Source organism: Saprolegnia diclina (genome assembly GCF_000281045.1).
Source record: "Saprolegnia diclina VS20 unplaced genomic scaffold supercont1.4, whole genome shotgun sequence".
In the NCBI taxonomy this organism is placed as follows: Eukaryota; Oomycota; class Saprolegniomycetes; order Saprolegniales; family Saprolegniaceae; genus Saprolegnia; species Saprolegnia diclina.
This window is the reverse complement of record NW_008246071.1, coordinates 249,757-262,403: the sequence shown is the minus strand read 5'-3', so window position 1 is coordinate 262,403 and position 12,647 is coordinate 249,757. Positions and strand designations below refer to the sequence as shown.

Sequence of the window (12,647 nt, the reverse complement as noted above, 5' to 3'; positions counted from 1 at the left end):
CTATTGTCCTCGACTAATCGTAAGTGAGGACCGGGCGAATGCAGATCGGGCATTTGTCCTTGTTGAGAAGCCAGCCTTGAAGGCAGTGGCGATGGAAAACGTGCGCGCACGGCAAGCGCACGACGACGTCGTTTGGCTCGTAGGAATCAAAGCAGATGCTGCACCTAGTCCAGCACTGTATCCAACCGTCTTGCACGTGATATAACCAAACGCACGTGTGCTCGTCCGAGGCGGGGTCGACCCACTTTGAGTTGGGGAACAAATCGCAGATGTAGGTGCCGACCGAGGGCCACGTGCGCTGGTACTCGCGCAACGCTGGGCGCTCCTACCAAAGACGCATGCGGCGACTGTATACTATCGTCTAGCATCGCACCTCGAGCGGCGCGGCCCAGAGGCTACGGTTTTCACGTTTCTTGATCTCGTTCAGTCTCTTTGTGTTCTACGCAGACACAGACATGGCTACACACGCATGAGGAATGGAAGCGTACCGCAGTCTTTGCATTGATGTGCGCACGATATGCAGCATATTCCTCGTCCGTGCGCTCTCTTTCTAGACGCTGTGGCCGCAGCGGCCCCGCCGCGGGAGCCGGCCCGTCTTTGCGCATACTCCGGTCCGTCGGCGCCGGCGGCACGCGACGCATCTTCTTCCGGGCGCTTGGCGCAGGCCCACGCAAGCTCTGCACCTCGCCGGGCGGGCGCCGGCCCTACATGAAGGCGTGTCGTCGTACGGGACAGTGCGTCATGGGTCGTCGCGACGGCGGCCTACCTCATGTTGCATGACGCCACGACGCTGGTGCTCGGGCTCAGTCTCCTCCTGTAGACGCCATGAGTCCGTGGTCGCGTCAGAGAAGCACGTACTTGCTCATCGTCCGAGAGCTCCAGCCAGTCGGCGGTGAAGAAGCGTGCCATTTGCCCTGGTCGTCGCCGTTTCGTTTTTGACGATTTCAAATGGATCGCATGCGATTGTGCCCTCCGGATACGTCGGTCGGATTGCCTTCTCTCTCATGGGATTGGCCAAATTTTACCGGCAGAGCTGCATGATTGGCTGGTCTGCATCGCGCTCGGGTCGAGGGCTTTGAATTTGAAATGGAGCGCCAAGAGGCTGATATTATATGAACGTGTTTCGCGTTATCTTCATAATTGCACAAAGACTTCGCATACGTAGAGACTAGCAATCTCCTTCTTCTTCATTCGCTCGCCGGTCCGTGGCGGCGGCGCTTGGACTATAAAATGTACATGAGACATTGATGGGCTCAAAGTGGAGCTCAAAGTGGACGCACCTCGAGAATCGTTGTCGCTGTAGCACGACGCGCGGCCAAGAACTCGCCGGACAAATCGTCCAAGCGCTCAAGAATCTCGGCGCGCACGTCTCGAGCTGCGACGTCCTGACGCGTCAAAGCCGCTTGCGTCACGGCATCGGCTGCGTGGAATTGGTCCGTAAAGTCGGCAAACACCTGGCGCATCGGAGTCAAGTCGACCTCGGCCATGCGGTCGGCCGACAAGGTCGTCATGTTGGCCGTGTATGCGCTGAGAGCGTCCGTGAGAGCGGACAACGTGGCAACCTCTTGCCGCACGACAAGATTGCCGTCGGGGTGCTCGCTCGGCTCCTCAATGCCGCCGCCGTCGACCCGGCGACGAATCGCCTGGATTTGCAAGTCCAGGCGAAATACGTTCTTGGTGTGGAGAGCGGAGTCGGCCTTGATGTCCTTCACGGCGGCCACCAACATGTTCATGGTCGCCTGCAGAGAGTCCATGGTCGCCTGCAGAGAGCCCGTGGTCGCCTGCAGAGAATCCAGCGTCGCTGGCGGCGGAGGCGCTGGCGCGGGAGTAGCCGGTGGTACCGAGGTGCGTGCGCTCACCGGCACGGAATTGCGCGCCGACAGCGTCATGTTGGTTTCTTGTGACGAGACGCTCGACAAGCGGTTGATCGGCTGGTCGTCGTCGAGGTAGCTTGTCCCAGTCGATGAGACCGGCGTAAATGGCGTCCGTGGGGCCAGAGGCGGTTTGAAGAACGGCGACGGTTGGAGGGGTGCCGACGGCATTGCCGCTGCCGGCGTCGAGCTGGTCGGGAGCACGTACGTCGTCGGAGCCGTCGCGGTGCTGGGCGACACAAAAGACGGCGGCAGTGTCGCTGCAGCCGGCTTTGGCGACGCTTGGACATTGAAGTCCAAAATCTTCTGTTGCGATGGCACCGCACGCTTTGGCTTGGGTGACGCTGGAGTCGCTGGCTTCCCAGCTTGGCGTCTCTTTCGAGATTGTCTAACCCTACGCGTCGAGACGATATCATGAGCACCAAATGAGCAAGAAAGCCGTACGTACGTATTGTGGAATGTTGTTTCCTTTAGGGCAAAGATGGCTTGCAGCAGCGGCAAGGCTGCCGCTGCATCTTCGCCCTGCAGCGCGTTCAAGTGGTCACGGAGCGGCGTCCAGGCCGCGGCTTGGACCTCTGACAGCTCGCCGTGATGCATCACCCAGTGTCCGTTGGCATCCTCGCGGTAGAACTTCGCGAAGACTTCCTTGAGGATGGCCCGCGGTACGTTGGTGTTGATGAACGCATCGAGGACGATCTCGGTCGCTTGGGCGAGGCTTCCGTCTTGCTCGAGCTTGCGTTTCACCATGGTCGAATCTCAAATGACGACACGAGGCTGCCTTGCAGCGAGGAATCGTATAAAATGCTGCGAATCATAAAATTATTTTATGTATGACACCTTGGTTGTCGTAGGCAACCATTCGCAACTTGTGGAATATTAATATTAAAATGCACGTTGAAGTTGGCAGGAGAGATTGGCGCGAAGGGTTCTCGGTGCTTTGGGTGGAACGATCTTGCAGTGGCCCATCAGCAACGATTCCCAACAGCGCAGCCGACAGTCACCATGGGCGCGTCGTCGTCATCAACACCGTTGCCACGACGCCTGCATCTTTTTTCCCGATTCTCAGATGAGACGGAGAGGGACGTTGGGAGTAGCTTCAGACGCGTGGCGTGTCCTTTGTTTAGCCCATCATGAGAACTTTCTTGGTCAGACACTGCATGTATCTTGCTGGGTTGTCCATGTCCCGAGTGGCTCTGGGCACTTTGGAAGGCACTCGGTGGGATCGAAACGTGGTTGGCGTCCGCTGTTGGGCAATCATTGATGATGTTCCATCGTGTCATATGGTTTTGGATCACACGAGCTACTCACTATCACTTTCCAACGCGAGCTGCAATGCGGCGTGGCCAAGAACGACGCAATTGGTTCCAGCTCGGAAGCCACCTCCTGGGCTTTCCAAAATTTGCCTCGCGATGATAGGACAACCGTGCCGCCTGAGACGCTACTCCAGGACAGCTCTCCAGGGCATCTCTCCACGGCGACTGCGACCTCGAGAACGTGATGTATCCAGATCGTCGTCGTCTACCATTCAGACACCGAGTTTTGACTAACGTTGGAACAGTTTGACCCGGGTGCTGCGGACCCGAGCTTCGAGCTGCAGCTACGACTATGGACCTTTGGCTTGCGACTGTACGCGTTCGTGTGTGTTCTGTATGTAGTAGCAAACGACTCTTGGTTTTGATTTGACGGCGCATGCATTCATCGACCCAGAACAGAAATGTTTGTATAAGCGAAGAAGCTCGCGGATGGGCGAGCTACTGGCTGCGGCGATAGTGTGAGTCTTCCGAGCAAATGCTCCGCCAGGACTATTGGACGCTGCCACCATGGCTCTAATGGTACAGCGCATGCTCTATGCATGTACGAGGACACGTATTTCCATCGAGTCAACCGCAAGCGTCGCAACGTTATAATATAACCCCTGTGTTCCACCCGACGTCCACCATTTTTCCGCTGCTCAGCGACTTTTCTGCACACTTCTCACACCGTTGGCGAACTGGTTCCCATCACGTTGCATTTGGAATGATATGTATCGGCTTCTTACAAGTGCGCTGAAATGGGCTCTTTCCTCGAGCCGAAGCTATCGGTAGTTGCGGCGCTGCGACGTCGAGAAGAGCGACGTGCCCTTCTTGGTCGTCTTCTTGAACTTCATGTTGGCCGTGCTCACGGCCGGCGTCACCCAACACGATGCCGCAGGCTCTGCGTACGCGGCGGCGGCAGGAACGTCCGGCGAGAGCTCACTCGGGAACGCACTCGCGTCGTCCAGCGCAAAGTCCGACGCGTGAAACGAAGCCGATGACAAGAGCATCGTCGGCTGCGGCGCTGGCCACAGCATCTCGTTCTCGAGCGTGAGGTTGACGAGCCGCGCGTCGACAGCGTCGAGGCGCTTGCGTTCTTCGTGCACCTCGGCGCGCTTCTTGGCTTGGCGCGCCCGGGCCCGCTTCTTGAGGTCGCTCTGAAAGTGCAGCAGCGTCTCGGGCGAGACAGTGTCCTTGAGCTCAATCTCGGCGAGGTAAAAGTCGCCGAGGCCTGGGAGGTGGCTAAGGAACCGGAACCGCTTGCGCGCATCGTCGTTCATGACCACGTGCTCGAGCTCGAGGACCTTGCCGCTGAGAGACGACGGGAGCGCGTCACCAAACTCCTTGGTCAAACAGCGCATCGTGATAGGGTGGAGAAACACCGTGTGGCCGCTCGCGAGCTGGTAAAACGTATAGAGCTCGGACGCGTCGTCGTCACTGGTCGTGATGGACGCAGATGCGATTGACGCCGAGGCTTGCTTCTCGAGCTGCTTCTCGCAAAACGTGATCCCTTCTTGGATCACGGGCAGCATGTTGCGCTCGCCACTGCTCTCGGCCTCGACGTAGAGCCGCTGCAGGTCGAGGAGCTCGCCTTCGACCATCTCGCGCAGGTACGAAGCCGACGCTTCGAGGATCCGGCTAAAGCGCCCGTCGTCGCTGTGCACGGAGGGCACGCCGCTTCGGGAGGCAGTCGTCGGCAAATGCGGGAACCAGCTGCCCTTGGAGCGATGCAAAAGCGCAAACGTCGCGGCGCGGTTCACGCTGGGCATGCTGCGCTCGCGGTCCACGAGGACGCTGCGCAAGTCCGTCTTCTTGACCGAGTCAAAGCACATGGGGCACCGCCGCCAGTAGTTTTCGCTGAGCGAAAGGTACATCAAAATGCAGCTCCAGCTACGCAGCCGCGACTGAGCCACGCTTGACAAAGCACGCAGATCGTACCAGAACGTGTGGCCGCAGCGCGTGATCTTTGGCGCGCGCAGCGTATCGAGGCAGATCGGGCAGCGCCGGTCGGCCTCCGCCTGCTCGTTATTCACGATGACTTGCTCGACGTTGTCCCCTAATGACGGAAGGCGCGTCAACTTTCGAGCTGGCGAAAGAATGATGATGCGTACATGCGGCGAGCGCCTCGGGGTCAAAGAGGACGTTCGCGGCCTTCTCGCTCGCAAGCGGCGCGACCACAAAGCGGTAGCTACACGATCGATGAGCTCAGGACTCAAGCAACGCAGTGTACTTGGCGTGGAGGAACTCGTCGCGCGTGCGCGGCGGCGGCGCCTTCTTCTTGCGCATCGCGACCGCCTTCTCTTCGCGCTCGGGCAGCGAAAAGTTGAGAAGATGGTTGGCTGAGACGCCGCCTTGGCGCTTGCGCCGGTCGCCGCCGCGCGGCTCGGGCACGGGCTTGGCACCACGTCGTCGCTAATGTTCGGCAGCATGAGTGGGCGTGGGCTCCTGGACGCGTCTCGTACCTGTCCTTTGGTCACCGACATCTGGACTGCATCCTCATCGTAGGTATAGTCGTCGATGTCGTACATGGCGCTCATGGTGGTTCTTCGGAGTCGAGGGTCCCGCGCACGGTGCCAGTGGTGGTCCTGGGCTTCCGCTCCAACTTTGAGCAAACTTCCATTTTGGATGCCACTGAATTGAGTTTCGCGAGATTCGCGTTGAGTTCGTATCCATTGGTATTTTAAATAAATAGCTTGTAAAATGAGAGAAGAAAGGTGACATACAATAAAATACTGTGGCGCGGACACTCAAATGAAACTCAAAGCGACCTGTGGCCCACGCTCTGCGCTGTATTTCGTTTCAGTATCGGGCCACGCGTGACACGGGAATTTGCCGCGCGCGATCTTTCGCTGGTCGACAACTCTCAGGACCCTCTCGCACGACAACCTGTGCATGTTACAGGACTCGTTAATGCAGTTATAACACTCTAGTCGCAGTCAATCCCCAACGAGCCAAAACTCAAACACAATTTCCAGGCAACGCATTACATAGCAAATCTATTGACTCCTCTTAAAAGCTGGGCATACCGGGAAAGCCGCCCATGAGTCCGCCCAGCTGGCTTGGGTCCATGCCTTGCATCTGCTTCATCATCTTCATCATGCCTTGGGGGCCGCCCATCTGCGCCATCATGCGCGGGTCCATCGCCTTGCTCAGCTGCTGCATGACCGCGTTCGGGTTGCGCTCCATTTGCTTGGCCATCGCCGCGTCGCCGCCCTTCATCAAGCCGCTCTTGCCCATGCGCTGGACGACGCCGGCAAACTGCTTGTGCATCTTGAGGAGAAAGTCGACTTCGGCCGGCTTGCAGCCCGAGCCCTTGGCGACGCGCAGCTGGCGCTCGGGCGTCAACTGCACGACGCCGTCGAGCTCGGCGGCCGTCATGCTGTCCATCATGTAGAGGAAGCGCTTGAGCATGCGAGTCCCGCCTTCCTCGCCGCCGCCCTTGAGCATGTTGCCGAGCATTCCCGACATGCCCGGGATCATCTCCATGACCTTGGAGAGCGGGCCCATCTTCATGACCGACTGAAACTGGTTGTACATGTCGCGGAGCGTAAAGATGCCCTTCTGGAACTTCTTGACCATCTCCTCTTGGTTGTCGAGCATGCCACTCGCCTTGACTTCTTCCATGAGGCCCTTGATGTCACCGCGCCCGAGGAGCCGACTCACAAACGACGACGCGTTGAACGGCTCGAAATCCGCAAAGTGCTCGCCGGTACCGTAAAACGTGATCGCTGCGTCAGTGGCCGCGACTGCACTCATGGCACCACCGCCCTTGGCATGGCCATCGAGCTTCGTGATGATGACGCTACCGACGGGCACCGCGTCCTTGAACGCGGTCGCTTGGTCATGGACGGCCTGGCCGATCGTCGAGTCCATGACAAAGACAACGTCGTCGGGGCTCACGACGTCGTAGACTTCCTGCATCTCGGCAAAGAGGTCCGACTCTTGCTTGTGGCGACCACTCGTATCGACGATGATGATCTCGTAGTGCTCGGCGCGGAACTGCGCAACACCTTCCTGCGCAATGCGCACAGGATCGGCCTCCGTGTAGCTGCCGTAGAACGGGACCTGCAGCTTCGTTGCGTTCTGCTTGAGCTGATCGAAAGCACCGGCGCGGAACGTATCGGCGCACACCATGCACGTCTTCCAGCCCTTGCCCCGGTAATAATGTGCGTACTTGGCGATCGTCGTCGTCTTGCCCGAGCCTTGGAGACCCACAAACATGACGACGTTGGACTGGCCCTTCTTCATCTTGTACGGCGCCGTCTGCGGCTCGAGCATCGACACGAGCGCGTCAAAGACTGCCTTCTGGATGATGTTTGGGCGGTTGGCGGCCACGCCGTCCTTGAGGTCCATGGCGGCCTTGACCTTGGTGCGCAGCTGCTGCACGAGGCGCACGTTGACGTCGGACTCGAGGAGCGCGCCGCAGATCTCCTTGAGGACCATGTTGAGCGTCTCGTCGTCGACGGTCGACGTGCTGCTGAGACGCACGAGCGCCGACTGGATCTTCGTCCCGAGCTCCGCGAGGACCATGCTGCTGCTTCGACGACTTCCTCTTTCGCTTGTGTTTGGCTGACGTGGTCGCCCACGCCATAAAATACATTATTTTAAAATAATATATCGAAGTTTGCACTGCGCTTTCGCCATCTAAATCGTTTGGCTATTCGCACGCACTCTAGCGATGCGGTCGCGGATCGAGAGAAAACCAACACGTTGTCTGATCTGCTGGGCGCAATATTGTGATGCATAGCTATCCGTCGATGCACAGCCGCTCTCTTGGCTTCTACAACGTACGTCGCATCATGCAAGGTTTGGCTGTACGCCTTTAAGGACGGTGCAAATAGCGCCAGGCGCTGTTGGCGTAGTTCGAAGCCAAAATCGAAGCACCATGTGCGCAATTCCAAACGTATCCGGATATTCTGCCAGGCATCCGCATATTGCGTGCTCGGGGCAATGAAGCGACGCGCTGTTGCATCAACAGCCCGATTCCGCCTCTGCTGCGCACGATGCAGGCCCGCGTCGCCGTCGAGGCCTCCATCTTTGGCGTCGCCATCGCATGGCTCTACGCAGCCTCATTCCATCTGCGCGTGCTCGATGCGCTGCCGCAGCTGCAGCCTCTCCTCGCTTGCCTCATGGCCATGCTCGTCGCCGGCACCGTCGCAACGATGCGTGCGCATGTCTACCTACCTCTCCACACCATCGCTCGCACTCGGTATTCCTTCCATCTTGCTCAATTCGTATCGATACGTGCGTGTAGGCCTGAAAACGATACCGGTATCCTCGTCGGCGCCGTGTTGCTGCCGCTTGTGGGTTGCAGCCGGCTCCTCGTCGCCTTTGCCGAGACCTCGACGCTCGATGGTACCTTCATATCGCTGCGTACATCAACTGACTGGAGTGCGTGTAGCGTATGCGCTTGTGCTGCTGGTCTACGTCATGGCGTTGGCTCTCTCGACGCTCGTGCGTCTCGGAGCTCGCGCGCCGTGGTCGCTGTCGCCCACAGCTCTCTGGGAGCCGGTGCTCGTACAGAGCCTGTCGCTGCTGCTGCCCTCCGACTATGGTATGTCATTTCACTGCGATATCATGTGAGCTTTCCCTTGTGTTTGGCGTAGGAACGTATGTGTGGCAGCTCCACGCGACCTTGGCCGTCTACAACCTTCTTTTGAGCTCCGGCCTCGGGGCCCTTCCGCGGTCCTTTACGTTTGGCGAAGCCATGGTGCTCTCGCAGGGCATGTCCCTACTTTTTGTCGACAGTGTTTTCTACACGCTGCAGTCGGTATGGACGTCCCGTGGACGACCCATTTTACTATGATTTCTTGTAGATGGCACGCTTTGACGCCAAAATTCCCGTCCACGAGCCAACGACAATTGTCATTCAGCTCGTGCTCGTCTCGGGCGTTGCGCTTGGCGTCCTCTGCACGCCGCTCTTTCGACAGTATGGTGCGCCGTTGCCCCTGACGCCGTCGCCGCCCTTGCCGCTGCGTCCGACGCTTCTCTTTGGCGGTCTGGTCGCAACTGTGGGCGTCGTGTTTCTTGTTTGGAGCTCATACCTCTTGCGCGAGTCGACTCTTCTCTGGCTTTTTGCACGCATCTCGTCGCCCAGCGCTGTCCGCGTCCTTGCATATTGGGCGGTGCTCCTTGGCGTCGTCGTACCTTTGTGTCCGTGGATCGCATCGACCCTCGGCCTCCGGCAGATCGTCGCCCGTAAACTCTACCACTTTCTCGCTGTCGCCTTGTTCCTACCCGCCAGCCTTCTCGATGTAAACACTTTAGCTCTTCATAGTCTTTATGATCAAGCTCTATATGTGTTTAGATGGACCTCCTCCGCCTCAGCTACGCGATCGCGATTGGTCTCTTCTTCATCATCGAGTGCGTTCGAGCGCTGTCCGTGCCGCCCATCGGCCGTCCGATTGCAGCTTTCATGCGCGCGTACTTGGACCACCGCGACGACGGACGCATTGTGCTGAGCCACACGTACCTCTTGCTGGGCTGCGCGCTTCCGAGCTGGCTCTGCCCTGATGCGTCGTCCGTGCTCCTGGCCAACACGGGTGTTCTTGCCTTGGGGATTGGCGATGCCATGGTACGTATTTTCTTTATGGCAAGAATCAATATGGCGGTCTAGGGCGCGGTCGTCGGCTCGAGCGTTGGCCGCACCAAAGTGTGCGGAACGAAAACGTTGGAAGGAAGCGTCGCGGTGTTTCTCTCGATGGTGCTCTTTGCGTACGCGGCAGTGCCGTCTGCGCACCCATGGGCGACTCCAGTACTACATTATTCTCTATTAAAAAATGGACAAGATGTCTGAGATGTGAATAGGTCTTTCTCGGGTTTCTCTGGAGCACGTGGCTCACGACCGCACTCGAGGCGGTGACGTGCCAGATCGACAACTTGGTGCTCCCGCTCTTCTACTTGGCAACGTGCTGCATCACGCAAGCGTACCTACATGTGTAAATCACTGATCGTATCAATACTACGTGGGTATGTTTCTCGTTTTTTGGACGCTCCTTCAATCTTCATTGCGTTATATGTGGCACGTGGTTGTACTGCCGTCACCCACGCTGTTTTGCATCGTCTGTAGCAAAGCTCCGCTCCCAATATGCCTGTGCTCACGGACTCCGACATTTACCCGATGCCGCTCCCGATGCGTTGCGAGGAGCGCCTCAAACTCATCTGCAGCCTTCTGGTTCCGTGCGAGTACGGCGTCAAGTTCATGAAGGCGGCCAAAACGGTGGCGGACGTGGTGCCAGTGCCTGGTCTTTTACTGGCGGTTCCCATCATGGAGAAAGTGCTCAGTGGCCTCAAGATGGCAGTGAAGGGATTGAACTTGGCCAAGGAGGCTCTCAGTACTACTTTGGTCGAATTCGTGCGAAAGGGAGACCCCAAAGGCAACTTTCACGGCGTCGTGCAGCACGCGCGCGACAACGGCTCAGTCATCTGGGCGCCGCCATAAAAGACTGAGCCGTCGTCGCGCGCGTGCTGCACGACGCCGTGAAAGTTGCCTTTGGGGTCTCCCTTTCGCACGAATTCGACCAAAGTAGTACTGAGAGCCTCCTTGGCCAAGTTCAATCCCTTCACTGCCATCTTGAGGCCACTGAGCACTTTCTCCATGATGGGAACCGCCAGTAAAAGACCAGGCACTGGCACCACGTCCGCCACCGTTTTGGCCGCCTTCATGAACTTGACGCCGTACTCGCACGGAACCAGAAGGCTGCAGATGAGTTTGAGGCGCTCCTCGCAACGCATCGGGAGCGGCATCGGGTAAATGTCGGAGTCCATGAGCACAGGCAAACCCGTTCGCTCGTCGACAATGTAGAGAAACCCGTCGCATTCGCCGGCCAGGCACTTTTGGGACGGCTCATGAAGCACGGGATTGTCGGGGTCGATGCGGTGCTCGGAAATGATGAACGACGTCAGCATCTTAAGGCGCTTGGACTATAAAATGTATATGAGACATTGATGAACTCAAAGTGGACGCACCTCGAGAATCGTTTTCGCTGTCGCACGACGCGCGGCCTCGAGCTCCTGGGAAACGCCGTCCGGGCGCTCGAGTATGGCGGCGCGTGACGCGACGTCGGCCAAATTATGGCGGATCGCAACAATGTTGACCTTGGCCTCGTTGTCGGCCAACGAAGCCTTCATGCCGGCCAAGAAGGTTTGGAGTATGTCCGTGGCAGCCTCTCGCTGCACGACATTGTTGCTGTCGGGGCGCTCGTCGAGCGAAACGCGATCGATTTGCTCCTCAATGCCGCCGCCGTCGACCAGGCGACGAATCGCCTGGACTTCCTTGCCCATGCGATTGAATCGAGCCTCGGTGGAGGCCATGATCTTCTTTTCGGACGCCGTCATGGCCGCCTGCAGCGTCTCTAGCGTCGCTGGCGCCGGAGGCGCTGGTGCGGAGTCGGCGGTTCCGAGGCACGCACGCTCATCGGCACAGGACTGCGCGCCGACAGCGGCACGTTGATTTCTTGTGAAGACGTACTCGACCCCGTGCTCTGCGAGAGCGGCAAGGGGCCGGGCAGATCGTCGTCGAGGTCGCTTGACACGGCCTCCCGATGAGGCGGCGGCATCGACTGAGGCGTGCGCGGCGGCAGCGACTGAGGCGTCGTGGCTCTGATCGGCGTACGCAGCAGCAGCGGTATCGAGTTGGACGGCACAAACGACGTTGGCGGAGTCGAGTTGACGTAATGCACGGGCGTCGCCCCTGCCATCGGTGCGACCGCAGGGCCGGGCGATTTAGAAGACGGCGGCATCGGCAAATCCCCCCAAACGGTCGCCCACATGGACGCTGAACTAGAATCGTTGAAGCTGCGCATGTCGTCAGTTTGTCATGGGAGCGTACCACGTGTCGAGGAGAAGGAATCGGCTCGTACGAATCTCTTGACACTCCCGACGAGCGAGATCGACACGCCACACTGATGTTGAAATGAGTTATGAACATGCAATTATAAAGATGAAGATGGTGGACCTCCTACTGCACTCGTGAGGCATGGCCGGTGCATCAAGCGGAGGGCGCTTGGGCGGGTCTTGGGGTGGCTGCGTTTCGCGAAGCGCAAGCGCCGCGAGCAAACAATGGTCGCGTTCCATACGCAAAGCGAACGTGATCTTCTGCTCCGGTGACGCCCCGAGACGGCCAGCTCTGTCGCGTCGCTGCGCAAAAACTGTCGCTCTCGAAGTAGCCGACGATTCTGCGAAACATTGCACTGGACATGCGGAATCTACACTAGTAAGGTATTGCACAATGCCATGGTAGGGACAGTACCGACGTCCGAAGAGGATCTCGCCGTAGGTTGGATCGGGGCTAAGAGCATCGCGACGAGTACTAGTACCGCATAAACTGTGGGGAACTAACAAACGTGCCTAATAAAAGCGAAGAAGAGAAGATCGACTTTCGAATGACGTCCCATCGTCTCATCGTCCCTTCGTCCCAAGGATTCCCTTGCGTCGTCCCATCGCCATGTCCTTCGAAAGCTGACCTTCTATCGTGGTTGAACGA

At 58.4% G+C, this 12,647-nt stretch overlaps 6 protein-coding genes across 6 annotated transcripts; 1 reads left to right on the top strand and 5 right to left on the bottom strand.

Annotated features, from left to right (window-relative positions):
* SDRG_01807 (hypothetical protein) lies at window positions 1-925 on the bottom strand. Its single transcript, XM_008607357.1, has 6 exons — window positions 859-925; window positions 767-814; window positions 489-704; window positions 374-439; window positions 216-325; window positions 1-164 (listed from the first exon to the last, which is right to left on the bottom strand). Exons 1-6 carry the CDS (start codon window positions 907-909, stop codon window positions 14-16), a joined length of 642 nt encoding a protein of 213 aa, XP_008605579.1. The 5' UTR covers window positions 910-925; the 3' UTR covers window positions 1-13.
* Window positions 926-1,109: 184 nt separating this feature from the next.
* SDRG_01806 (hypothetical protein) lies at window positions 1,110-2,618 on the bottom strand (the record flags this gene model as incomplete). Its single annotated transcript, XM_008607356.1, has 4 exons — window positions 1,110-1,223; window positions 1,281-2,131; window positions 2,193-2,259; window positions 2,316-2,618. 4 exons carry the CDS (start codon window positions 2,616-2,618, stop codon window positions 1,188-1,190), a joined length of 1,257 nt encoding a protein of 418 aa, XP_008605578.1. The 3' UTR covers window positions 1,110-1,187.
* Window positions 2,619-3,848: 1,230 nt separating this feature from the next.
* SDRG_01805 (hypothetical protein) lies at window positions 3,849-5,760 on the bottom strand. The gene is made up of 5 exons (XM_008607355.1): window positions 5,626-5,760; window positions 5,394-5,575; window positions 5,275-5,351; window positions 5,102-5,219; window positions 3,849-5,053 (listed from the first exon to the last, which is right to left on the bottom strand). Exons 1-5 carry the CDS (start codon window positions 5,698-5,700, stop codon window positions 3,946-3,948), a joined length of 1,560 nt encoding a protein of 519 aa, XP_008605577.1. The 5' UTR covers window positions 5,701-5,760; the 3' UTR covers window positions 3,849-3,945.
* Window positions 5,761-6,113: 353 nt separating this feature from the next.
* Window positions 6,114-7,746, bottom strand: SDRG_01804 (signal recognition particle subunit SRP54). Its single transcript, XM_008607354.1, has one exon. The coding sequence runs from the start codon at window positions 7,691-7,693 to the stop codon at window positions 6,173-6,175; it is 1,521 nt and encodes a 506-aa protein (XP_008605576.1). The 5' UTR covers window positions 7,694-7,746; the 3' UTR covers window positions 6,114-6,172.
* Window positions 7,747-8,107: 361 nt separating this feature from the next.
* On the top strand, window positions 8,108-10,159 carry SDRG_01803 (hypothetical protein). Its single transcript, XM_008607353.1, has 8 exons — window positions 8,108-8,372; window positions 8,418-8,518; window positions 8,565-8,717; window positions 8,770-8,933; window positions 8,980-9,417; window positions 9,471-9,737; window positions 9,780-9,917; window positions 9,971-10,159. The coding sequence occupies exons 1-8, from the start codon at window positions 8,167-8,169 to the stop codon at window positions 10,103-10,105; spliced, it is 1,602 nt and encodes a 533-aa protein (XP_008605575.1). The 5' UTR covers window positions 8,108-8,166; the 3' UTR covers window positions 10,106-10,159.
* Window positions 10,160-10,546: 387 nt separating this feature from the next.
* SDRG_01802 (hypothetical protein) lies at window positions 10,547-11,862 on the bottom strand (the record flags this gene model as incomplete). Its single annotated transcript, XM_008607352.1, has 3 exons — window positions 10,547-11,086; window positions 11,132-11,517; window positions 11,571-11,862. The coding sequence occupies 3 exons, from the start codon at window positions 11,860-11,862 to the stop codon at window positions 10,547-10,549; spliced, it is 1,218 nt and encodes a 405-aa protein (XP_008605574.1).
* Between the last annotated feature and the right edge of the window lie 785 nt (window positions 11,863-12,647).